At 41.3% G+C, this 25687-nt stretch overlaps 4 protein-coding genes and 1 long non-coding RNA gene across 5 annotated transcripts in view; 1 reads left to right on the top strand and 4 right to left on the bottom strand.

Moving 5' to 3' along the window:
* Positions 1–25687, bottom strand: part of LOC146462070 (dipeptidyl peptidase 9-like) — a 203213-nt gene that overhangs the window by 121206 nt on the left and 56320 nt on the right. The window lies entirely within an intron of this gene.
* Positions 336–3730, top strand: LOC146462076 (uncharacterized). The gene has a single exon (XM_085086176.1). The coding sequence runs from the start codon at positions 506–508 to the stop codon at positions 2111–2113; it is 1608 nt and encodes a 535-aa protein (XP_084942302.1). The 5' UTR covers positions 336–505; the 3' UTR covers positions 2114–3730.
* On the bottom strand, positions 4215–7556 carry LOC146462075 (uncharacterized). The gene is made up of 2 exons (XM_085086175.1): positions 7297–7556; positions 4215–5686 (listed from the first exon to the last, which is right to left on the bottom strand). Exons 1-2 carry the CDS (start codon positions 7340–7342, stop codon positions 5055–5057), a joined length of 678 nt encoding a protein of 225 aa, XP_084942301.1. The 5' UTR covers positions 7343–7556; the 3' UTR covers positions 4215–5054.
* Positions 13840–14151, bottom strand: LOC146462074 (uncharacterized). The gene is made up of 2 exons (XR_014857268.1): positions 13940–14151; positions 13840–13890 (listed from the first exon to the last, which is right to left on the bottom strand). It is a non-coding gene; the product is annotated as an uncharacterized LOC146462074 (long non-coding RNA).
* LOC146462073 (uncharacterized) lies at positions 17865–20895 on the bottom strand. The gene is made up of 2 exons (XM_085086093.1): positions 20694–20895; positions 17865–19064 (listed from the first exon to the last, which is right to left on the bottom strand). The coding sequence occupies exons 1-2, from the start codon at positions 20737–20739 to the stop codon at positions 18433–18435; spliced, it is 678 nt and encodes a 225-aa protein (XP_084942219.1). The 5' UTR covers positions 20740–20895; the 3' UTR covers positions 17865–18432.

Below are 25687 nucleotides of genomic sequence, written 5' to 3'. Positions count from 1 at the left end.
AGACGCAAAAATCATTCCAAAACCTGTGACTAGAGTTTTCGGGCTCGTCGGTTAGCAGATGTTTGACCAAATCGCAAAGTGGACGCGGTGGTCTATGGGAACAATGCACGTCATATGATTCAAACTCAACCTCGTTCCCAGGGTCCTCTCTATTCCTCCCTCGAGGAATTCAATTTGGCATACAGACTGGTTATCGCGTCAGAAATATAGTTCCCTATAAGTATTTATGTTGTGATCTAGTGGTTCAAATGTTAGAGTGTTAGACCCATCGAGTACAGTAAAATAAACAACGCCACAGGGAAGTACTGCTCAAGAGTTTTCATTTCAGTGGTGACACTCTTAAGTCGTAAAAGTTAGAACCACATTCAAATGGATAAAAGTTTGAGGGAGGTGCGGAGTTTTTAATCTTGGTTTTTATTATTTTTGTTGCTACGTGCATTTAGTTACAGAACTCATCGAAGACTCAAAGGGGGCTGGTATAGGACTGCACGAAACACCAGAGGTGATGAAACAAGACGTACTTGAGCAACGAGAAAGTTCATTGGAATTTACACGGAATAGGAACATAAGCGAGGAAACACCCACTGATGGCTCAGATTCCATTCTAGCAGAGAGCAGCAGTGATGTATTCTCTGAAGCTGTCAGCAAAGACTTCAAAGATGGTCCCCCATCAGAAGATGTCACTGATAGTAATCCGCAGTTACGCGGACCCGTGCTCCCTGATTCCGACTCACCAGTCAAAACTGCCTTGGTAAAGACTACTTCTCAAGATTACATCCCAGCTCCTGAGGACTCGTCAACACTCAGGTCTGCACCGGAAGAAGGAAACCTGGCAGATTTGGGTGTTGTGCAGGAACTAGGAATCGAAGAAGGTGTCTCCAACTTAGAGCTTGCGAACTCTACTAAGCAGGAGCATGGGAACGAAGCCATTCAGTGTGAAAGCGCAGTAGATTTGCAGGCTGCAATCCCCAGCTTGGGTCATACAAACACTCGTAAGCCTGACACGGAAGAGAAGCAGGTAGCGGGGTACCGTAGTAGCCTTAATATCTCGCCTTCATCAAGACGAACAATGGCGGCGTCATTCAGTGGCACTCGCCATGTGTCAGAGAAAACCGAGAGTTCTGTAAAGACCGTGACGAGTACTGTTCGCCGGCAGGTGGTTTCCTCCAAACAGTCTTATGTTAGTAGCGTGACAATTCCTGAACACAGTAACAATGGTAACGTCATCGTGTCCGTGACACCGAGTGTCACACAGCTAACTGAGCAATCCCCTTTTGAGTTGGAAAACCACTCTTTTAGAGCCTCCAATGAAAGCACGACGCTGACCCACCACGCGGTTAGGTCTGAAGTGCGCCGAACTGTCACGCAAACCAACGGAGGTCACGCAAAAACTGACTTCTCTGCGTCACGTCTTGAAGAGAGGTTGGCGTCGCATTCATCCTCCATCGATGGGAACCAAACTGTAACGTACCAGATAAACTTTGAAGGGACGCCAGGAAGGGACCCCTATACAGTCAAGAAATCGTACACTTCGTCCTTACAAAGCCCGCCACATACAAGTGGGGAAGGTGGCGTCATATCACCCTCAGGCTCTCTTTTGGAAATCTCCAGTAACACAGTGATAGACGAAGAAGAAGAGCATGAACAAGAACAGGCAGACAAACCAAATGGCTCTTCAAAATCAGCCAGGTCGGAAAGCCCCGAGGAGCCAGATAGCGATACGGAGTCTTTTATGAGTGCTAAAGAAGATGCTACCTCGGATACAGATACCGCTGCATACATGACGGCAGGAGGCAGTTCCACTTCTCTCTACACAGACGCCGTCTCTGTTTTCGACAGCGCTACAGAAGAGGCAAGCACTCCTGTCAACTCTGAGACCGAGGTGGAGGATGAGGAGGAGGCGGAGGAGGAGGAAGGGGTCCAGGGTTCTGGAACACCGACGGCAGGTGAAGAAGACGCTGCTGAACGCAGTCGCTCAGGAACTCTGAAGGGATTGAGAGATCAAACCACCATCCTTGGTAGTGGTGTGACATCTGATGGCGATCTCGGATACCGGGGGGATACCGAAGAAGGCCTCGCCTCTTCGGAAGATCTCCGAACGGCAGGCATGTGATTTACGCTGTGCCAAGGATTGGCACTGATTTTGGAAACTTTAGTTGTGCGTATGTTCTCCGACTTTAACGATTCTTGTTCATCTGTTTTATTTTCTCCTTATTGTTTTGTACGTTTCTGAAGCGTAATTTTCCGTTTTCCTCCTGTTCTTAATGAAAAATGAAATGAAAATTCTCCCTTCTCCCAGCAACCGCGCTTTCCACCATCTTTGAAGAAAAATGGTGACTGCTTTCACAGTCTGTTTTCACCAATCATACTCACCATCCGCTCATACCATGTAGTGTTGTGGGCCCGGTTGTTCAAAAGCCGATTAACGCTAATCCACGATTAAAAGTTAAGCGACGTTTTCACCTGGCTCATTAAAAATTGTTTTAAAACTCTTTTTAAGCTAATGGTAAAGAAAAGTCTGCGTCAGAACTGAGGGACAAAAATCTTTTTGAAGAGTCTTTATTGGTTAGTAATAAAGCTCGAATCAAAGTTCACTTTAACCCAGGATTAGCTTAATCGGACTTTGAACAACTGGGCCCAGGTCCTTTACAAAGGTCTATTGTGGGACTAACAATAGCCCATTGTTAAGAAACAATTGTTGGCTTAGGAGGACTTCCTAAATATGGCACCAGAATTACATTGTTGCTGTTTCGAAGTGTTAGACAGAGCGTTAAAGATCTTTTTTGACATGTGTACAACTATGGCATAACCCGTTACGCTACTAGTGGTACATAGAACGGTTTCCAACTGAGTGTCGTAAAACCAGAACTAAAGTAATTACTCTGTTCCAATCGCAACAGATATAAACAACACAACGAGCCAATCAGAATTCGCAGCAAATACATGTAACTGGCGCCAAGCGCGGGAAAACGCGTGCAGCCAAAACACGATTGGTTTTGGTTTGGATTCCCATTGGTTGAGAAAGTGGCGCGAGTTTTGTTAACCAATCACAGAGCGTAGTAATGCAATACCAAACCAAACGCGAATTACTTTCGACACTCATTTGAAAACCGCTCTAAGAGTGTTTGGAAAGTTAATTTAGGTGATGTCAGGAATTTATAAATCGCGGTAGGAATGCGTCGTTTTTCTAAATGGCTTTCATTTGAATTTTTCCGCTTTAGGAATTATATGCAGACTCAAAAACTAGAACTGCCAAGTTTGACGCAGTTTACAGCACTACAGGACAGAAGCGTTTTTTATTTCAATCGTCACATTTCAGAATTTCTGTCCATAGACTCAAAGGTTAGAATGACATTTCATAGCTCAGTGTCTCATCCTGGGACACCACCGTATTGAAAGGGCTAAAGTCGCTTCGTAGTATTTTCTATTGTAGAAATTTTGACTCTATCAAAAGGAATACAAAAGCTTAATGAATTACCCCTGTAACTTTTTGTTTTTGTTTTAAGTACTGCTACTTAAAAAGTAGCGTTCATTCTGGCGTACATGCTATTTTATAGTATTTAGGGTGGCTCGTAGTTTGTTTATAGTGTCAGTATTTCAGTGCCATCGCAAAAGCTCGATTTACTCAGTTGAGAAAAATGTGACAAGAGTTTTGTACTTTAAGAAGTTAAAATCACAAGAATTGAACTGTTGCCTTGAATAAATTCATTGTGATAAGGTGGTAAAGAAACTGTGCGTATGTGAGTGTTACCCACCCCGGTACTAGACCCCTCTGCATGGATAGTTCCGGTAAGATCGGGTCCTTCCCTTGCCCTGTAAGCAATTTAGAGAGGGGCTACTACATTGTTGTGGTCCACCTCACCTCGCTCTTATCTTGTAATTGTCAACGTCTTGCGGGCAGCCATATTTCCGTACGTAAAACTTTGTGGGTCGATATCTACAGTCAACCCTCAATGCACTCCGTAATAATGGTAGTTACGTTCAGTAATAATTCTTTGGCGTCGTTTCAACTCATGGCCCGGAGCCTCAGCTCTCTTGGAGTGAACCCTTTCTCGAGTAGATTTATTTTTAGAACTGACTCAAGGAATTATTAAATACGGATAGAGACTCCTGGGGTGCGTACCATTTACTCAAACCACCCGGATGGAAATTCTTGACATAAATACGAAATGATTTAGCTTGTCTTAATATGCAAAATGTATGAACATCAGCTGTAAATCGCAAAAGGAGTAATACCAATGCATCACTTTGACCAGAAGCCCATAATTTCAGAAGTACTCTAAATGGAATGATGCGCACCATTGGATTTTCCATCTGGAATTTCCGGGTTTTCCATGTAAATGGTAAGCACTCCTAGGGTCAGTGAATGAGACCGTGATAGCGAGATGTCCGCCAGGCGAACGTTGATTGTAAAATAATTCAAAACGCTATTGAGCCCCTAGAAAGCCATCCGACCGATTCTTTCCGTCCCTAAAACTACCAGGCAGACAGCAAAGTGACTCGCAAAGCTTACGAATTTTATTTCCTTTACACTTCGATAAAATTACAGCGGCTGGTTGCTGGTTGGCCACAAGTTAACCCTTTAAGCCCTAACGGTGATAAACATCAAATTTCTCCCTATAATACCAATGCTTGTTCAACCCCTGAGGTTAATTCTTGACATTTTATTAAATTCTCCCTGATATTTTTATAAGAAAACGTATTGGGACAAGTTAGGTGAATTTATTCTTTGATATTAGGTGTGCGAACCCTTTGACAGCAGTTTGCCGGACAATCGCCAGCACGGGCTTCTGAACCTGAATTTCCCGCGCATATCGTTTAAACGTAAATGTAAATACAATTTATTTACCAACGAAGCACCAAAGAGCTCTAGGAGCTCGTTCAAAGGTGTCCGTGCGTTCCAGGTCAAATTTGAATTTGGAAATGTAAATTTAAATTTTCACACTGCTGCTCAGGCGTTTGTTGGGCACGCTATCGTGTTCTTCTCGTTCGACAAGTTTTTCCCTAAGTACAGAGGAAGCGCTCATATTTTACACTAATCTAACAAAGTTTATTTATTTCATTGGAAATGGAATACTACCAGTAAAAATCATACTTCCCAGAAGCAGAACCCCCATGAGGAAAACAGACGCACCATTTCTCTCCGCCATGTTGCAAATATGTTGACCACAGCAAGTAATGTTGCGTTGGTCGTTATTCGGCATTTTAACTTGTGAATCGCCGCAGGCAAGCGGAACCGTGCAACCCTTTGAATACACTGTAACGCCGTCCTCCGTAAACCTGCGTTTAAAACACTTTCGAAAGCCGGCCCCGCAGAATACTTCCACCGCCTTGTTGTCACAGTCACCCCACGAAATTTTGCTCTCACATTGCTTGCAGCGGAACGCAGATGCAATGAGGGTAGCTGTTGGAGTGAGCGCAAAGTTACAGAGGTCCTTTTCGCAAAAGGTTATTCTGCATTCCTCGCGGCGTCTCTCCCTGCAGGGATTATCCAAACGTGACACACATTTTTTGATGTATTTTATCTTGTCTCTTCGGGTTGGGGCTTCCATTACAGCGGCACATCTCTGGTGTTGGCCTCCACAAAAGGACTTATATGTAGTGTTTATGTCACAGCCGGACCAGGAAATGTTGCTTTCACAGCGGAGACAAAGTTGTCGGGGTTGTTGTTGCTGTTGCGCAAAACCTGCAAGTGAAGTTGGCATGGAATGACAACTACCCGTTTAATCAGGTCGGCATGGGACGGTTTTCAATGCAACATTGTTGCTTTAGAAGTTGTTTTTGTGCAACAACTCGCGGACAACGTTTTATAAAGCAATTGTGTCGCGCAAACACAGAGCAAGTATTTTACCTCTCTTCGAAACCAGGCAACGCATTGCAGCAACAGAATGTTCCCTTAAAAAGTTGTCCGCGCGCTACGTTGCGTTAAAAAGTTGTCTCGTGTACTGAACGTCACAGAGGGGCTTTTAAGTCGCGTTATGAACATCATTTATAAGAAAAAAAGAAAAGAAAACGCTTGCACGCTAGTAGAACCTCAGTACTACTCACGAATATTCACTATCTCTACCCCTGTCCCCCCCTCCCCCCCTCCCCAAAAAAAGGTGGTGTAGAAATGATGCAATCAAATTATAAGCTCAAAGGGGAAGTACCATGGGGGGTTTTGGTATCTTTTGTTAAAAGCGATGAAATAAGACCTTCAATCAGCTGCCAAATAATTCTAGAATGACGAAAAGGAAAGAAGTCGACTCAATTATTAAAAGGAATCTGTTCGTGATCTGTTCTAGCGAGTTTTGGAAACAAAAATGCAAGAACTTGAAAAGCATTAGCCTAACCGAGTTTTTCAAGTTTCAATCCATATCGGCCTACTCTGTGTCTGACCAGATGCACTAATCGACAGTTTTATTACACTGGGGTGATAATTTATAACAAACTTGACAATTATTTTTTTGTTTCTGCTGACAGACAAACATTTTTAGGTTTTGAAATGACAGCAAATTTCAAGCTCAATGAGGCCTGTGGTAGATATACTGTAATTCTACAGTCAGCTCTTGAAATCACATAAGCTGTGAACTGGCTCCTTCAGTGGAATACGCCAGCCGCCCTAAATAACTTTAACCAGCCGAAATAGTTTTTATATTGGAGAGTTATTCCCGCCTTTTCCGGCCCCAAATTCTCGTTTGCGCGCACCTGCTTGATTGTGCCTTTAGTCGTTTCAAAGTTGCTTTAGTTTTTAATAATTGAGAGATCGCCGCGGTCATGTCAGCTGCGGAAAGAACGCCTTTAAAAGGTTCCGAAGCTTTAACGGGATACGAACCCAAGACTTCTGCGATACCGGTGCAGTGCTCTATCAACTGAGCTATCAAGCCAATTGGAAGCTGGTCATTTTGTGAATTCGTAATATACCCGTTGAGGTGATGAAGAGATGAAATTCACGATCGCAGTTTAAGCGAATGAAAGCCTGGAAGATTCGAGTCCGTGATCTCTGCTTTAGGTTTTGCTTCCATGATGCGATGGGAGACATAACTCTAAGATACAACTCAGTTCAAGTTTTCCTATCAATTGGAAGATATGACGCTTGTTATTCTTTCCGAACAGCCTAAAAACCCAACAAATGGTGGTGATCGGATCCTCCTTGAACAGGATATTGTTACTCAAAAATTGAACGCTCCTTACCAAAGAAATAGAAAGGTGATTTTGCTGTATACACACTTTCTTTTTCATAGGATTTTTTACTTAAAGAGCTTTTCAAAAAAGTAATTCAGTATAAAATAAGAAAAACATGATGTAGGTACCTACCAGCACTCCAATAAAGAAACGAAAGGAAACAGATCACAAGTTCCATTCCAAGCCTCGATAACTCGTTTGACTAAATTTTGCCACCGTTGGTCAATATGAAACCCACTGAAAAACGATTCACTTTGTCGCGAAGGGAACTAACTCCTTAACTGAACTCGATTATAGATACTAGAAAGGAAGTGCTGCAGATAAATATTTTCTTTTTTTTTATGTCTGTCGGGTATGGTACATTAATTTGAATAAAACAGGTGCACACAGACAGTAGCACACAGACCGTTGAGTTGAATCTTATTTAATTTATCGTGTTTTTTGTTCGATCTTATCCGTTTCCCTTTAGACAAACGACAATATCTTCATAGCAGTGTCATTTTCATTTTTTCACTAGTCGTCGCTCTCTCTTTTAGAACAAATAAAGAAAACTAATTTGATATGGTATGGGCGTTTTCGATCCCCACCCAACCTCTTTCCCAGGGATGTTCTCTTGTAAATAATGGGAGGCAACGAATACGAGGTTGGTCCTCACTTTTAATTGTCAATCCTTTCTCGTTTGGCAGCGGAATGTAGACCACAAAACTTATCATTTGCACAGGAATGAGAACGAACAAACAAAGATTCGATTTTCACCTGTACTCAGTTTAAAATGTATTCGACGTGGGCGCTTTTTATTACAAATTGGTTAGACCTAAGTTCACAGTGGTCGTTTTAGGAAAACTTTAAAGCAGTTATTTCGAATTAGTGTTGTAAAACGACAAATTTGTTCATGATTATATCTGATAGCAGCAGCTTTCTAACAGCTGGTTAACTAGAGTGACAATATGAGTGGAATATATGGTGATATATAGGCTGGATAACATAAACACACTACATTGAGTGAAAGAGAAAAACAATCTACACACGGTAAATGTGTCAGGACTGGGCTCACAGTACTGCATGTCTGTTATCGTCCTTTAAAACACAGAAACATGCGGGCAAAGAAGTTCTGAAGTCTACTAATTGAAGTCCCAGTTCGGTTCGAACGTAAGCCGGTCATGTCTGGCGAAACTTTTTGGCTGTCGCCTCCCAATTCTTCAGTCTGCGTCATGGTTGAGGCCAAAACACTATCAGTTTAAATTATAGAATAGGCAACTTGAGTAAGACATGCACTTTATTTTATTTCTTAATTATCTTTAGCAATAACATTATAGCAGCCGGTAGACTGCAATTGCATATTTATTAGGGGGCTTACAAGGAGAACATTAAATGTGATTATAAAGCAAGTTTTGTAGTGTTTACATTCAATTGTGAGGCCTGCGGGGGCTGGATTCACAAAGTTCTCCTAAGTTAAAATGTGTCTTAAGTATTGTTTGTTTATAATAGCCTTTTGTTTACATGGCAAAAGACAATTATTTATAAACAATAGGCTCCTGAAACTGGCCCCAAGTTCACACTTAAGCTATGAGGGCAAGCACGAGTGACAAAAATCGTGTGTGAATTGGTGTGAGATAAACTCAAGCATGAGTATAATTACAAGCACAAGAAAAGAAGCTGCTTTCTTTTCGACTTATGCTTATGCGTATTTTAGGGGGTGCCAGTGCTTATGCCACAGGTGTGAACCGTCGTGAGGTAAATGCAAGCTGATCTGGCGCATTCAGAGCACGAGAAAATCAAAAGTACTCTCCGTCTCACGGTACCATTTCACACAGTATTTCTCATATGTTTGTTTGTGCTTATTCTTATGCCTATCTTACAATTGTGAGTGATCCATGCAAGTTTCTATTTTTAGGGCTGGGTGAAACATGCGCAACAGTTTGTATCATCCGATCCGAATAATTGATTTGTTATCCGACTGGTTTGTTAGGCAGAAGGCGGGCGGCTCTTAATCAGTCAGGTTGAAGACTCGAAAATCATTCCAAAACCTGTGACTAGAGTTTTCGGGCTCGTCGGTTAGCAGATGGTTGACCAAATCGCAAAGTGGACGCGGTGGTCTGTGGGAACAATGCACGTCATAGGATTCAAACTCAACCTCGTTCCCAGGGTCCTCTCTATTCCTCCCTCGAGGGAGGAAGAGAGATGATCAAGGAAACGAGTGCGGATCAAACTGAACGTATTTGTGGGTGGTAAACGTTACTTCTATTAAATAAATAACTATAGTAGCCAGTTATAATGTTTTCAATTTACTTCACTGTGCATATGCACATAATTTTTACGGAAGTAGGGGATTCGCGATCGAAGAATAAATATTTCGACTGGGTCTTGGTTACTGGAAATGCTATGAGGCTATGTTCAGAATTGATAATGCTTTAAGATTTAGAACATGTTTTTCCTTTATATCTGTATAGTTTCTGACTCAGTCGGACGAAGCTAAATAATAGGGAGCTTAAGCAACGACGACGGCAACGGCAACGAAAACTTCACCCGAAAATATATCTTTATTTCATTTGTGCTACTTCGCAATTATTTCAACTCGCTCAATTTTTACAAAAATGGTGAACTATCCAGGAACCAAATTGCTAGGAGTGGCGTACGAGTTAAAAAAGAAAATGAAAAATTCACGGTTGTGCGTTCACGTTCTCCACAAAACCTTAAATGTGGTCATTTCACGTTGTTGTTTTGTAGAGGACGGCAAAGAAATGTACCTAAATGTAAAAGATCTAACGCATAAGCACGAGAAAATCAAAAGCGCTCTGCGTCTCAACCAGTCACCGCTTGAACATCGCATTATGGATGGCGAACTCATAGCGGGCAAGTAGGAAGTAAACGTTGTGGCATCCAAATGTTTCTTGAAAAGAAAATAACCTAAGCTGTTAAAAAAATATTTTGGACAAAATATATTGGCCGTTTTTATACTAGAGGACGCATTATCCTTCTGGACGAACTTGGGCAAACATTGTTGTTCGTCTGGTTATTCGTCTCTAGTATAAAGACGAGCGCAAGACGCATTATCCGTCTGGGCGGATTATCTTCTGTTGTTCGCACAACGGAAAAAAGTTCGTCCAGACGGATAATCCGTCTTTATGCTACAGACGAACAACAAATGTTTGCCCAAGTTTGTCGAGACGGATAATGCGTCCTTTAGTAAAAAAAAAAAAAAACGGTCATGTAATTGAGCCGCAAAAACAAATTAAGAAATCTCAAGCTTTATCATTCACGAGGTAAAAACCCCAACAAATTTTAAATTTATTCTGTCAATATGCTATTGTTTCTTGGCGCGCTCTACGATGTTCACAGCTCAGTGTCTATAATGAAACGACTAGCGGCTTGGCCAGGCCAAGATCCCAACATGTGTGAAGAAAATATGCTTCCTGTTCCTGCGGGGAAATCAGAATTCTTTTTAATTCCGATACGCATGCCAACTTGCAATCGAATACTTGTTTTCATGGTTAATTCAAATGCAAAATAAACAACAAGTTACACATACCAATAAAAGAACAAAACAAAAAAGCCAATCCTGAGCGTAGTTACAAGAAGAGGTGACCCTGAAACGAGAACCAAGATTTGAAACCTGTAAAATGATTCCCAGGATCGAAAACAAACTTTGACTTTTACAAGTCGAAATAACATTTCTTAAAATGATAGCTCATTTTAGTATTTTTTTTTTTCTTTTTTTTTATGTATGGCAGTATTTGTTTTGTGTCGGCACAAAAAAATGCTAAGGCGGTAACGGTGCGAGCTTGTTGAGACGTCAACGCTTTAAATTTCCTGCTTTGAATTCAATCAATAGATTGAGCTCTGATTAATCGCTTTGCCAATGAGGCGATGCAAAGGAACGTGCCAAATTCTTTGTCTCAAGCGGAATACTACATCAAAATTTTTTAGCCGAAGGGAATTATGTGCTGATGCACAAATGGTACAGAGCAAAATAAATGCATTCAAATGATGTAATTAGCTTATGTCACAAGTGCGTGCCTTTCTCATTGCCTTGTTAGTGACTGCCCAATCACATGTTTATGACAGAAGGTATGGAACGCAAACGGTTCGGACAAGTGAACTGTGCAAATGTGTAAATTACTGTTCTTTGGTTGAGCAAAAAGTTTTGTTTTGTAGATTGCATTATGAATTTTTATCAGTATAAAAGAACATGGCTAGCCGTCTGAGCAACAGTAAGTTCAACGTCGGGGGACAGGGCGGGGTGCCCCCGCCCAGCCCCCTCCGCACCGGCCGTGTGGCGGGGGACGTCGGGGGACAGGGCGGGGTGCCCCCGTCCAGTCCCCTCCGCACTGGCCGTGTGGCGGGGGACAAGCATTTAAAAGGCAAGAGAGGGGAGAGATGGTTTCATGCTTGCTGAGTAGCCAAACTTGCTGTGTAGCATACAAGGAGGCCCAAGGGTTAAGGGGTTTTTTTGGGTTTTGTGGATGGAAGCTAGGACCTACTAAGGCAATTTGGTAGAGTTTGAAGTATTGGAAAATTTAATGGATTCGAACTTTAGCGAGTGTTACTTTATTGGTTCGACACTTCTAAAACAAAACTATGAAATGTAAGAAGAAGTAGTTCTATGCTCGCTCTGTGGCTGAATAACCCAGAATTCTTTTCGAGCATGAACGTTGCAACTTGAGATGTGCAAGACTGGGTCTGATGAAATTGAAGAAGTATAGACGGCGGAAAATGTTGAGAGGAAAATTTCCAGTCAGAAAACAAGGTTTGACCTTGAGGGCCCTTGAGTTGAGTCTCGGATGTCTTCGGTCCAAAGTCAAAGTACTCGCAACGAAGCTCTATTTTTATTTTACTTAGATAACCGCACTCAAATCTGTGATATAAATTGTTGTAAGTCAACCCCGAAATTATTGTCATCTGGTGTTCCACAAGGAACAATTCTAGGACCTCTTTTTTTTTTTGTTATGTATCAATGACTTACCGAATTGCTTGCAATTTTCACAGACTAGAATGTACGCTGGCGATACCAGTTTGACGTTTGCTAGTACTCACGTTAACCAATGATTTAAATAATTGTTTTAATTATGATCTAAGCAAAGTCTACACTTGGTTATCAGCCAACAAGCTTACTTTAAATCTAACAAAAACGGAGTTTATGCTAATTGCATCTAGGCAGAAGTTATCGAATATTTCTGAGAGACCCTCTCTAACTATAAATGACATGGCTGTGGAACAGGTAGCATCAGCCAAATCTCTTGGGGTCTACATCGACCAAACTTTAAATTGGGAATGTCATATTGAAAATATCTCTAGAAAGATTGCTTCCGCCATTGGTGCAAGTAAGCGCATAAGACATCTAATGCCATTCAACATTTTAATCAATGTTTATCATAGCCTTGTTCAACCTCACTGTTCTGTCGCACCTTGTAATAATCATCGCACTTTGTAGCATCTGTATCGAATAAAAGATCATTGACATAAATAATACCGTTTTCAAAAAACTTTTCATAAAAGATGGGCCTGTTATTAATACGTATCTCTTTGTTGTTCCACAATATAAATTGCCACTCTTTTCCAGCAGCAAAACCATCTCGAAATTCGGACCACCACTGAAGTAATTCGGAATAGAACAAAGAAGGAATAGAATGATCCTTAATGTCATAATTACAGTAAAATAAAAAGAGACCTCCGAAACACTGCAATGAAACGCGTAGATAGCTTTTCCAAGCACCATCATTCTTTCCGAAGATTCTTTTCAACCAGGCTAGCTGTAAAGATTTGATCATACTTTCAAGGTCAATCATTTTTAATCCACCGTTTTCATATTCATTTATCGTCGACAGTCTTGTTACTTCATCAGTCCCTTTCCATAGAAATTTAAATAACAATCGGTTTAACTCTTGGATGATTCCCTTGGGTACAGGGAGAAGTGACAAAATATAAACAAATTTAGGAATAAGTAAAGACTTGATAACTGTCACTTTCCCATAAAGAGAAAGTACATTTCGAAGAACTGTGGTATTTGTCTTGTAATGGTGTCCAAGCTATCTCGACTTTAGCCACGATTGTAGCACCTATTTAAAATCTTGTGACTACCCCCCCCCCCCCCCTCCAAAAAAAAAATCCTCATATAGAACAAGTAGCGAGTCACTTGAAGCCTCTGTCTCCCTTATAATTACTGACACTTGGACTCAACCCTCTCGGGCATCTTTTTATTTTTACCTGGAGTTATTTCCCCTCTGTTCAGTTATTACACTCCATCGTTGCTAAACAAGCCATGAGATCTCCAAAATAACAAAGTGCGACAACTTGTTATTACAAAGTGCGACAGCTATTTTATTACAAAGTGTGACAAGTGTTATTACAAAGTGCGACAGCTATTTTATTACAAATTGTGACAAGTGTTATTACAAAGTGCGACAGGTATTACAAAGTGCGATGATTATAACTTATTTTTCAGTTGGCTCGGTTTCCTTTGTTCTTTTCGGTTGAATATATTCAATAGCCCCTGTCAATTACTAACTGTCTGAAAAGCTGGGTGCGGCTTTGGTTGTAAAAGGGGAGGGCGGGGCTGAAAACAATAGCTGATAACAACGGACGAGGGGATTATAACGAAAGGGGGGGGGGAAATATATATTTCCCCCCTCGCCATATACCGCTCGACTTATTCCCCTTATTTAGTAATCTCAAACATTTCAACGAGTTCTTAATCGTTTATTATTAAAGAAAAAATGAACAACATAACTTTTACTCCTACTACTACTACTACTACTACTACTACTACTACTACTACTACTAGTACTTCAATAACAGGCGCAACAACAAAATCAAACTCATCTTCTTGTCCACTACTAGTTGGAAGGGAGGTTCTTTCATCGGCGACCACTCATTCCATAGTCGTACTGCCCCACTGGTAGCTTTCTTTACATTTGCAGGAATACGATCACTAATCCGTTCAGCAAAGACAGTGTAAGACGTTTTCGGTTAAAAAGACTTCATCTTAACAATCGCTCATCGTTGTTTCCACACGGAACGATAGCCGACTGCACACTATTTCCAAAATTTAACAGCAGCCGCTCAACCACGTGTAACTAGGAATCGAGGAAGGTGTCTCCAACTTAGAGCTTGCGAACTCTACTAAGCAGGAGCATGGGAACGAAGCCATTCAGTGTGAAAGCGCAGTAGATTTGCAGGCTGCAATCCCCAGCTTGGGTCATACAAACACTCGTAAGCCTGACACGGAAGAGAAGCAGGTAGCGGGGTACCGTAGTAGCCTTAATATCTCGCCTTCATCAAGACGAACCTTTGCGGCGTCATTCAGTGGCACTCACCATGTGTCAGAGAAAACCGAGAGTTCTGTGAAGACCGTGACGAGTACTGTTCACCGGCAGGTGGTCTCCTCCAAACAGTCTTATGTTAGTAGCGTGACAATTCCTGAACACAGTAACAATGGTAACGTCATCGTGTCCGTGACACCGAGTGTCACACAGCTTACTGAGCAATCCCCTTTTGAGTTGGAAAACCACTCTTTTAGAGCCTCCAATGAAAGCACGACGCTGACCCACCACGCGATTAGGTCTGAAGTGCGCCGAACTGTCACGCAAACCAACGGAGGTCACGCAAAAATCTGACTTCTCTGCGTCACGTCTTGAAGAGAGGTTGGCGTCGCATTCATCCTCCATCGATGGGAACCAAACTGTAACGTACCAGATAAACTTTGAAGGGACGCCAGGAAGGGACCCCTATACAGTCAAGAAATCGTACACTTCGTCTTTACAAAGCCCGCCACATACAAGTGGGGAAGGTGGCGACATATCACCCTCAGGCTCACTTTTCGAAATCTCCAGTAACACAGTGATAGACGAAGAAGAAGAGCATGAACAAGAACAGGCAGGCCAGCCAAATGGCTCTTCAAAATCAGCCAGGTCGGAAAGCCCCGAGGAGCCAGATAGCGATACGGAATCTTTCATGAGTGCTAAAGAAGATGTTACCTCGGATACGGATACTGCTGCATACATGACGGCAGGAGGCAGTTCCACTTCTCTCTACACAGACGCCGTCTCTGTTGACGACAGCGCTACAGAAGAGGCAAGCACTCCTGTCAACTCTGAGACCGAGGTGGAGGATGAGGAGGAGGAGGAGGAGGAAGGGGTCCAGGGTCCTGGAACATCGAGGGCAGGTGAAGAAGACGCTGCTGAACGCAGTCGCTCAGGAACTCTGAAGGGATTGAGAGATCAAACCACCATCCTTGGTAGTGGTGTGACATCTGATGGCGATCTCGGATACCGAGGGGATACCGAAGAAGACCTCGCCTCTTCTGAAGATCTCCGAACGGCAGGCATGTGATTTACGCTGTGCCACGGATTGGCACTGAATTTGGAAACATTAGTCGTGCGTATGTTCTCCGACTTTAACGATTCTTGTTCATCTGTTTTATTTTCCCCGTATTGTTTTGTACGTTTCTGAAGCGTAATATTCCGTTTTCCTCCTGTTCTTAATGAAAAATGAAATGAAAATTCTCCCTTCTCCCAGCAATCGCGCTTGCCACCATCTTTGAAGAAAAATGGTGACTGCTTTCACAGTCTGTTTTCACCAGTCATACTCACCATCCACTCCTACCACGTAGTGTTCTGGGCCGGGTGTGCAAAAGCCGATTAACGCTAATCCACGATTAAAAGTTAAGCGACGTTTTCACCTGGCTCATTAAAAATTGTTTTAAAAATCTTTTTAAGCTAATGGTAAAGAAAAGTGTGCGTCAAAACTGAGGGACAAAAATCTTTTTGAAGAGTCTTTATTGGTTAGTAACAAAGCTCGAATCAAAGTTCACTTTAACCCAGGATTAGCTTAATCGGACTTTGAACAACTGGGCCCAGGGGCTTTACAAAGGTGTATTGTGGGACTAACAATAGCCCAATGTTAAGAAACAATTGTTGGCTTAGGAGGACTTCCTAAATATGGTACCAGAATTACATTGTTGCTGTTTCGAAGTGTTAGACAGAGCGTAAAAGATCTTTTTTGAAATGTGTACAACTATGGCATAACCCGTTACGCTACTATTGGTACATAGAACGGTTTCCAATTGAGTGTCGTAAAACCAGAACTAAAGTAATTACTCTGTTCCAATCGCAACAGATATAAACAACACAACGAGCCAATCAGAATTCGAAACAAATACATGTAACCGGCGCCAAGCGCGGGAAAACGCGTGCGGCCAAAACACGATTGGTTTTGGTTTGGATTTCCATTGGTTGAGAAAGTGGCGCGAGTTTTGTTAACCAATCACAGAGCGTAGTAATGCAATACCAAACCAAACGCGAATTACTTTCGACACTCAATTGAAAACCGCTCTAAGAGTGTTTGGAAAGTTAATTTAGGTGATGTCAGGAATTTATAAATCGCGGTAGGAATGCGTCGTTTTTCTAAATGGCATTCATTTGAATTTTTCCACTTTAGGAATTATATGCAGACTCAAAAACTAGAACTGCCAAGTTTGACGCAGTTTACAGCACTACAGGACAGAAGCGTTTTTTTATTTCAATCGTCACATTTCAGGATTTCTGTCCATAGACTCAAAGGTTAGAATGACATTTCATAGCTCAGTGTCTCATCCTGGGACACCACCGTATTGAAAGGGCTGAAGTCGCTTCGTTGTATTTTCTATTGTAGAAATTTTGACTCTATCAAAAGGAATACAAAAGCTTAATGAATTACCCCTGTAACTTTTTGTTTTTGTTTTAAGTACTGCTACTTAAAAAGTAGCGTTCATTCTGGCGTACATGCTATTTTATAGTATTTAGGGTGGCTCGTAGTTTGTTTATAGTGTCAGTATTTCAGTGCTATCGCAAAAGCTCGATTTACTCAGTTGAGAAAAATGTGACAAGAGTTTTGTACTTTAAGAAGTTAAAATCACAAGAATTGAACTGTTGCCTTGAATAAATTCATTGTGATAAGGTGGTAAAGAAACTGTGCGTATGTGAGTGTTACCCACCCCGGTACTAGACCCCTCTGCATGGATAGTTGCGGTAGATCGGGTCCTTCCCTTGCCCTGTAAGCCATTTAGAGAGGGGCTACTACATTGTTGTGGTCCACCTCACCTCGCTCTTATCTTGTAATTGTCAACGTCTCGCGGGCAGTCATAGTTCCGTACGTAAACCTTTGTGGGTCGATATCTACAGTCAACCCTCAATGCACTCCGTAATAATGGTAGTTACGTTCAGTAATAATTGTTTGGCGTCGTTTCAACTCGTGGCCCGGAGCCTCATCTCTCTTGGAGTGAACCCCTTCTCGAGTAGATTTATTTTTAGAACTGACTCAAGGAATTATTAAATACAGATAGAGACTCCTGGGGTGCCTACCATTTACGCAAACCACCCGGATGGAAATCCTCGGCATAAATACGAAATGATTTAGCTTGTCTTAACATGCAAAATGTATGAACATCAGCTGTAAATCGCAAAAGGAGTAATACCAATGCATCACTTTGACCAGAAGCCCATAATTTCAGAAGTACTCTAAATGGAATGATGCGTACCATTGGATTTTCCAACTGGAATTTCCGGGTTTTCCATGTAAATGGTAAGCACTCCTGGGGTCAGTGAATGAGACCGTGATAGCGAGATGTCCGCCAGGCGAACGTTGATTGTAAAATAATTCAAAACGCTATTGAGCCCCTAGAAAGCCATCCGACCGATTCTTTCCGTCCCTAAAACTACCAGGCAGACAGCAAAGTGACTCGCAAAGCTTACGAATTTTATTTCCTTTACACTTCGATAAAATTACAGCGGCTGGTTGCTGGCTGGCCACAAGTTAACCCTTTAAGCCCTAACGGTGATCAACATCAAATTTCTCCCTATAATATCAATGCTTGTTCAACCCCTAAGGTTAATTCTTGACATTTTAATAAATTCTCCCTAATATTTTTATAAGAAAACGTATTGGGACAAGTTAGGTCAATTTATTCTTTGATATTAGGTGTGCGAACCCATTGACAGCAGTTTGCCGGACAATCGCCAGCACGGGCTTCTGAACCTGAATTTCCATCGCATATCGTTTAAACGTAAATGTAAATACAATTTATTTACCCACGAAGCACCAAAGAGCTCTAGGAACTCGTTCAAAGGTGTCTGTGCGTTCTAGGTCGAATTTGAATTTGGAAATGTAAATTTAAATTTTCACACTGGTGCTCAGGTGTTTGTTGGGCACGCTATCGTGTTCTTCTCGTTCGATACGTTTTTCCCTGAGTACAGAGGAAGCGCTCATATTTTACACTAATCTAACAAAGTTTATTTATTTCATTGGAAATGGAATACTACCAGTAAAAATCATACTTCCCAGAAGCAGAACCCCCATGAGGAAAACAGACGCACCATTTCTCTCCGCCATGTTGCAAATATGTTGACCACAGCAAGTAATGTTGCGTTGGTCGTTATTCGGCATTTTAACTTGTGAATCGCCGCAGGCAAGCGGAACCGTGCAACCCTTTGAATACACTGTAACGCCGTCCTCCGTAAACCTGCGTTTAAAACACTTTCGAAAGCCGGCCCCGCAGAATACTTCCACCGCCTTGTTGTCACAGTCACCCCACGAAATTTTGCTCTCACATTGCTTGCAGCGGAACGCAGATGCAATGAGGGTAGCTGTTGGAGTGAGCGCAAAGTTACAGAGGTCCTTTTCGCAAAAGGTTATTCTGCATTCCTCGCGGCGTCTCTCCCTGCAGGGATTATCCAAACGTGACACACATTTTTTGATGTATTTTATCTTGTCTCTTCGGGTTGGGGCTTCCATTACAGCGGCACATCTCTGGTGTTGGCCTCCACAAAAGGACTTATATGTAGTGTTTATGTCACAGCCGGACCAGGAAATGTTGCTTTCACAGCGGAGACAAAGTTGTCGGGGTTGTTGTTGCTGTTGCGCAAAACCTGCAAGTGAAGTTGGCATGGAATGACAACTACCCGTTTAATCAGGTCGGCATGGGACGGTTTTCAATGCAACATTGTTGCTTTAGAAGTTGTTTTTGTGCAACAACTCGCGGACAACGTTTTATAAAGCAATTGTGTCGCGCAAACACAGCGCAAGTATTTTACCTCTCTTCGAAACCAGGCAACGCATTGCAGCAACAGAATGTTCCCTTAAAAAGTTGTCCGCGCGCTACGTTGCGTTAAAAAGTTGTCTCGTGTACTGAACGTCACAGAGGGGCTTTTAAGTCGCGTTATGAACATCATTTATAAGAAAAAAAGAAAAGAAAACGCTTGCACGCTAGTAGAACCTCAGTACTACTCACGAATATTCACTATCTCTACCCCTCTCCCCCCCTCCCCCCCCCCCCCCCAAAAAAAGGTGGTGTAGAAATGATGCAATCAAATTATAAGCTCAAAGGGGAAGTACCATGGGGGGTTTTGGTATCTTTTGTTAAAAGCGATGAAATAAGACCTTCAATCAGCTGCCAAATAATTCTAGAATGACGAAAGGGAAAGATGTCGACTCAATTATTAAAAGGAATCTGTTCGTGATCTGTTCTAGCGAGTTTTGGAAACAAAAATGCAAGAACTTGAAAAGCATTAGCCTAACCGAGTTTTTCAAGTTTCAATCCATATCGGCCTACTCTGTGTCTGACCAGATGCACTAATCGACAGTTTTATTACGCTGGGGTGATAATTTATAACAAACTTGACAATTATTTTTTTGTTTCTGCTGACAGACAAACATTTTTAGGTTTTGAAAGGACAGCAAATTTCAAGCTCAATGAGGCCTGTGGTAGATATACTGTAATTCTACAGTCAGCTCTTGAAATCACATAAGCTGTGAACTGGCTCCTTCAGTGGAATACGCCAGCCGCCCTAAATAACTTTAACCAGCCGAAATAGTTTTTATATTGGAGAGTTCTTCCCGCCTTTTCCGGCCCCAAATTCTCGTTTGCGCGCACCTGCTTGATTGTGCCTTTAGTCGTTTCAAAGTTGCTTTAGTTTTTAATAATTGAGAGATCGCCGCGGTCATGTCAGCTGCGGAAAGAACGCCTTTAAAAGGTTCCGAAGCTTTAACGGGATACGAACCCAAGACTTCTGCGATACCGGTGCAGTGCTCTATCAACTGAGCTATCAAGCCAATTGGAAGCTGGTCATTTTGTGAGTTCGTAATATACCAGTTGAGGTGATGATGAGATGAAAGTGAAATATACGAAATTCGCGATCGCAGTTTAAGCGAATGAAAGCCTGAAAGATTCGAGTCCGTGATCTCTGCTTTAGGTTTTGCTTCCAAGATGCGATGGGAGGCATAACTCTAAGATACAATTCAGTTTACGTTTTTCCTATCAATTGGAAGATATGACGCTTCTTATTCTTTCCGAACAGCCTAAAAACGCAACAAATGGTGGTGATCGGGTCCTCCTTGAACAGGATATTGTTACTCAAAAATTGAACGCTCCTTACCAAAGAAATAGAAAGATGATTTTGCTGTATACACACTTTCTTTTTCATAGGATTTTTTACTTAAAGAGCTTTTCAAAAAAGTAATTCAGTATAAAATAAGAAAAACATGATGTAGGTACCTACCAGCACTCCAATAAAGAAACGAAAGGAAACAGATCACAAGTTCCATTCCAGGCCTCGATAACTCGTTTGACTAAATTTTGCCACCGTTGGTCAATATGAAACCCACTGAAAAACGATTCACTTTGTCGCGAAGGGAACTAACTCCTTAACTGAACTCGATTATAGATACTAGAAAGGAAGTGCTGCAGTTAAATATTTTCTTCTTTTTTTTATGTCTGTCGGGTATGGTACATTAATTTGAATAAAACAGGTGCACACAGACAGTAACACACAAACCGTTGAGTTGAATCTTATTTAATTTATCGTGTTTTTTGTTCGATCTTATCCGTTTCCCTTTAGACAAACGACAATATCTTCATAGCAGTGTCACTTTCATTTTTTCACTAGTCGTCGCTCTCTCTTTAAGAACAAATAATAAAAAAAACTAATTTAATATGGTATGGGCGTTTTCGATCCCCACCCAACCTCTTTACAAGGGATATTCTCTTGTAAATAATGGGAGGGAACGAATACGAGGTTGGTCCTCACTTTAATAGAGTGTGTGCACGACGGCTATGTTGGAGGACCGAAACAATACAATGATTTTCCTTTGGGAAATATATTCTATTTTTTATGCAAATATCTTCTATTGTTTTAGTCCTCCAACATGGCCGCCGTGCACACACTCTATTGTCAATCCTTTCTGCGTTTGGCAGCGGAATGTAGACCACAAAACTTATCATATGCACAGGAATGAGAACGAACAAACAAAGATTCGATTTTCACCTGTACTCTGTTTAAAATGTATTCGACTTGGTTTAAACGCTATATATTGCAAATTGATTAGACCTAAGCTCACAATGGTCGTTTTAGGAAAACCTAAATGCAGTTATTTCTAATTAGTGTTGTAAAACAACAAATTTGTTTATGATTATATCTGATGGTATGCTCGATTACCAGCCGCTGTTTGGGAAAATGAGCCAGACCGGACCCGGGAATCGAGCCTAATCTGATAGCAGCAGCTTTCTAACAGCTGTTTAACTAGAGTGACGATATGAGTGGAATATTTAACAATCAGACGGCAAGCTCGAGGTTTCTATCGGCTGATCGCCCCGAGCCAACTATCAAAGGCGATAGAAACCGAGATTTTAGCATACCTCAGTGACCGATCTATGAAGCAAAAAAATCTTTTTATTTCATAAATTTTGATATATTTGAGTAATGTTGCATGCTAAATCGCGCGCGCTTTGGCAAACTGCCGTCTATCGATCGATAGACGGCACCTGTGTAGCCAATCAGATTGCGCGTTACGCGATAGTCGGTCACTGAGGTATGCTAAATGGTGATATATAGGCTGGATAACATAAACACACTACATTGAGTGAAAGAGAAAAACAATCTACACACAGTAAACGTGTCAGGACTGGGTTCACAGTACTACGTGTCTGTTATCATCCATTAAAATACTGAAACTTGCGGGCAAAGAAGTTCTGAAGTCTACTGATTAAAGCGCCAGTTCGGTTCCAACGTAAGCCGGTCATGTCTGGCGAAACTTTTTGGCTGTGCAATTGCTGTCGCGTCCCAATTCTTCAGTCTGCCTCTGGGTTGAGGCCAAAACACTATCAGTTCAAATTATAGAATAGGCAACTTGAGTTAGACATGCACTTTATTTTATTTCTTAATTACCTTAAGCTATAACATGATAGCAGCCGGTAGACTGCAATTGCATATTTATTAGGGGGCTTATACAAGGAGAACATTAAATGTGATTATAAGGCAAGTTTTGTAGTGTTTACATTCAATTGTGAGGCCTGCAGGGGCAGGATTCACAATGTTCTCCCAAGTTAAAATGTGTCTTAAGTATTGTTTGTTTATAATAGCCTTTTGTTTACATGGCAAAAGACAATTATTTATAAACAATAGGCTCCTGAAACTGGCCCCAAGTTCACACTTAAGCTATGAGGGCAAGCACGAGTGACAAAAATCGTGTGTGAATTGGTGTGAGATAAACTCAAGCATGAGTATAATTACAAGCACAAGAAAAGAAGCTGCTTTCTTTTCGACTTATGCTTATGCGTATTTTACGGGGTGCCAGTGCTTATGCCACAGGTGTGAACCGTCGTGAGGTAAATGCAAGCTGATCTGGCGCATTCAGAGCACGAGAAAATCAAAAGTACTCTCCGTCTCACGGTACCATTTCACACAGTATTTCTCATATGTTTGTTTGTGCTTATTCTCGTGCCTATCTTACAAGTGTGATCCAGGCAAGCTTCTATTTTTAGAGCTGGGTGAAACATGCGCAACAGTTTGTATCATCCGATCCGAATAATTGATTTGTTATCCGATTGGCTTGTTAGGAAGGCGGGTGGCTCTTAGTCAGTCAGGTTGAAGACTCGAAAATCATTCCAAAACCTGTGACTAGAGTTTCCGGGCTCGTCGGGCAGCAGATGGTTGACCAAAGGCGGTGGTCTATGGGAACAAACTCAACCTCGTTCCCAGGGTACTTCCTATTCCTCCCTCGAGGGAGGAAGAGAGAGGACTATGCAAACGAGGTGGGATCAAACTGAACGTATTTGTGGCTGGTAAGCGTTAGTTCTATTAAATAAATTACGATCGTAGTACTGATGAATTGTTGCGGATGGTAAACTGGGTTAAACTGGACCGTCGACGCCTTGTCAATAAATCAATAATGATGTACAAGACTGTAAATAATACGGTTCCGGAATATCTTAGGTCACACTTTGTCTTCCGTTCTGATACTTTAACTTATAACCAAAGAGATAGTGATGGTACGCTTGCTATCCCACAGCCCCACACTAATTATTGTAAAAGAAGTCTGTCTTACAGCGGAGTTGTACTGTGGAATAGTCTGCCCTTGAATATTCGACAGTCGCTGTCTCTTAATGAATTTAAATCTAAGCTGAAGAATTATGATTTTGACAGTAGTCTTATATAAATTTTATCTTGTATTTATACACGGCTTCCTTGTAAAGCAGGTTTTTGTCATTTCTCTTATTGTAGTAGCTATTTACAACATTAATTTAGTTAGGTAGTCAGATTTTAAATTAAATATTGTATAGTCCTGAAGGAAACACCATGTCTAAATAAAGATTTTACCTTTTACCTTACCTTACCTAAATAACTATAGTAGCCAGTTATAATGCTTTCGATTTACTTTTAGCTCACCGCTTACTGTGCATATGCACATAATTTAAAGGAAATTGGGGGATTCCGGATCCGAAGAATAAATATTTCAACTGGGTCTTCGTTACTAGAATGCTATAAGGCTATGTTTCAAATTTATAATGCTTTAAAGAATTTAGAATATGTTTTTCCTTTACATCGGTATAGTTTTTGACTCAGTCAGGCGAAGCAAAATAATGACTATATGAGGGGTCCCGTGGGTAATAGGCGCAAGTGACCATTTGGCTATTCTCCCAAAAACGGTTTACTTCGACCTAAACTGACTTGTTCAGCTTGTTATCACGTTAGAAAGTTTGTTTAGCTTTAAACGAACCATGAAACAAGGAAATCAGTTGGTTCAGGTTTTAGGCTAACGTAATAAGCGAAATCATGACGTAAATATGGAACTACGTTTCCGATCGACACAATAACTATCAATTAATTAAGAACAAAAATTGCCTGAGAAATGATACTGATCCGATCCGAACGAGTGTATGCTCTGAAGACTTGCTCCAGGGATGGAGACAAATATATGAATGTAGGTTATAAATATCAACTGCTCGGGCATTCCAGCACCGAAAGGAATGCGTGCTCCAGTTTTACTGTTTGTCAGTGACAAAGCAGAAGTAACACACAAAATAAATACATCCGGAGACGTATAACAGAAACAAAGAAATTGTTTTAATAGTTCAGGGGCGGTATTTGTTTCTTCTTGTGATGCCGTCTGATCCGACCTTTGTAAAAGAAAACAAATCAGTTTTTTGTCATCCCATTAAACGTCGTATTTCATGATATCAGGCTGGCGCGTGGAGTGTAATTCAAGACATCAAGACAACAATTGATACACTTTGCTTTGAAAGGTGAATGGCCTAAAAAGTTGGACAAAATGTAGATTCTGTTTTTATCTGTGGCTTGACTGTGTATTCGACGCAAATGAAAACGGACGTAGGGAGAGAATCAGCTCCTTGCGATTTATAAATAAGACCTTAGATGAGTTTCAACTTTTTGAGTGTCGTTTGCTTTTGTTTTGCTTTTCTACGCTCTGTGATTGGTTAACCAAATTTCCGCCACTTTGACAGCCATTGAGAAACAAATCCCAAACCAAACGTGACTTGCTCAGACGCGTTTTCCCGCGCTTGACACCGATTACATGTGTTTTCTTCGCGTTTGATTGGCTCATTGCGCTGTTCCATTTTTGTGATTGTCTACTGAGTAAATACTTTGGTTTTGATTTGACGACACTCAATTGAAAACCACTCTAAACAGTTTTATTTACAACTATTTCTTACGAGAAAACGGAAAAAGTCTCAGGGAGGCGGCGTGGTCCTGCGGTTTAGGGCGCTGGAGGCGCCGGGTTCAAGCCCCGTCCCAGCTGGTTTGCCTCCTGCCAGTTGGGATTTTTAACCTGTTATGTTTAATTTGAATATTTGTTTCCGTTATTCCCGAGTGGAATGCCTGTAAACTAGCTTTGGGTAGCTAAGTGCATTTCCAATATAAAAATACATTTGTTATTTAAGATAGTTAACATTTAATACGACTGAAGAACCGCTTGAGTATTTAAAAGGAATTTTCAACTTTGCATTTATCTCGATCGGGCGTCTCATGATTTTTTTCTTTTAACAACACCAGCCGCGGAATGTTGAAAAACAAAGATAAGTAGAGTCTACATAAACAAACCGTCATGAAATTAAATATAATCCGCGGTTTTATCTGCTCAAGCCGGAAAGCCTTTTTCCAAAAATAATAAAAGGGTCACAACAAGAAAGCGCCTTCCCAGTTTACTTGGGAGACATGAAAGCGAGTGAGTTATACGTTAGGATACTCGGTTTTTA

This window comes from Pavona decussata, unplaced genomic scaffold, assembly GCF_977016875.1.
Source record: "Pavona decussata unplaced genomic scaffold, jaPavDecu1.1 SCAFFOLD_192, whole genome shotgun sequence".
Taxonomy (NCBI): Eukaryota; Metazoa; Cnidaria; class Anthozoa; order Scleractinia; family Agariciidae; genus Pavona; species Pavona decussata.
Note: the sequence above shows the minus strand (reverse complement) of the source record. Positions and strands in the feature narration are given on the sequence as shown.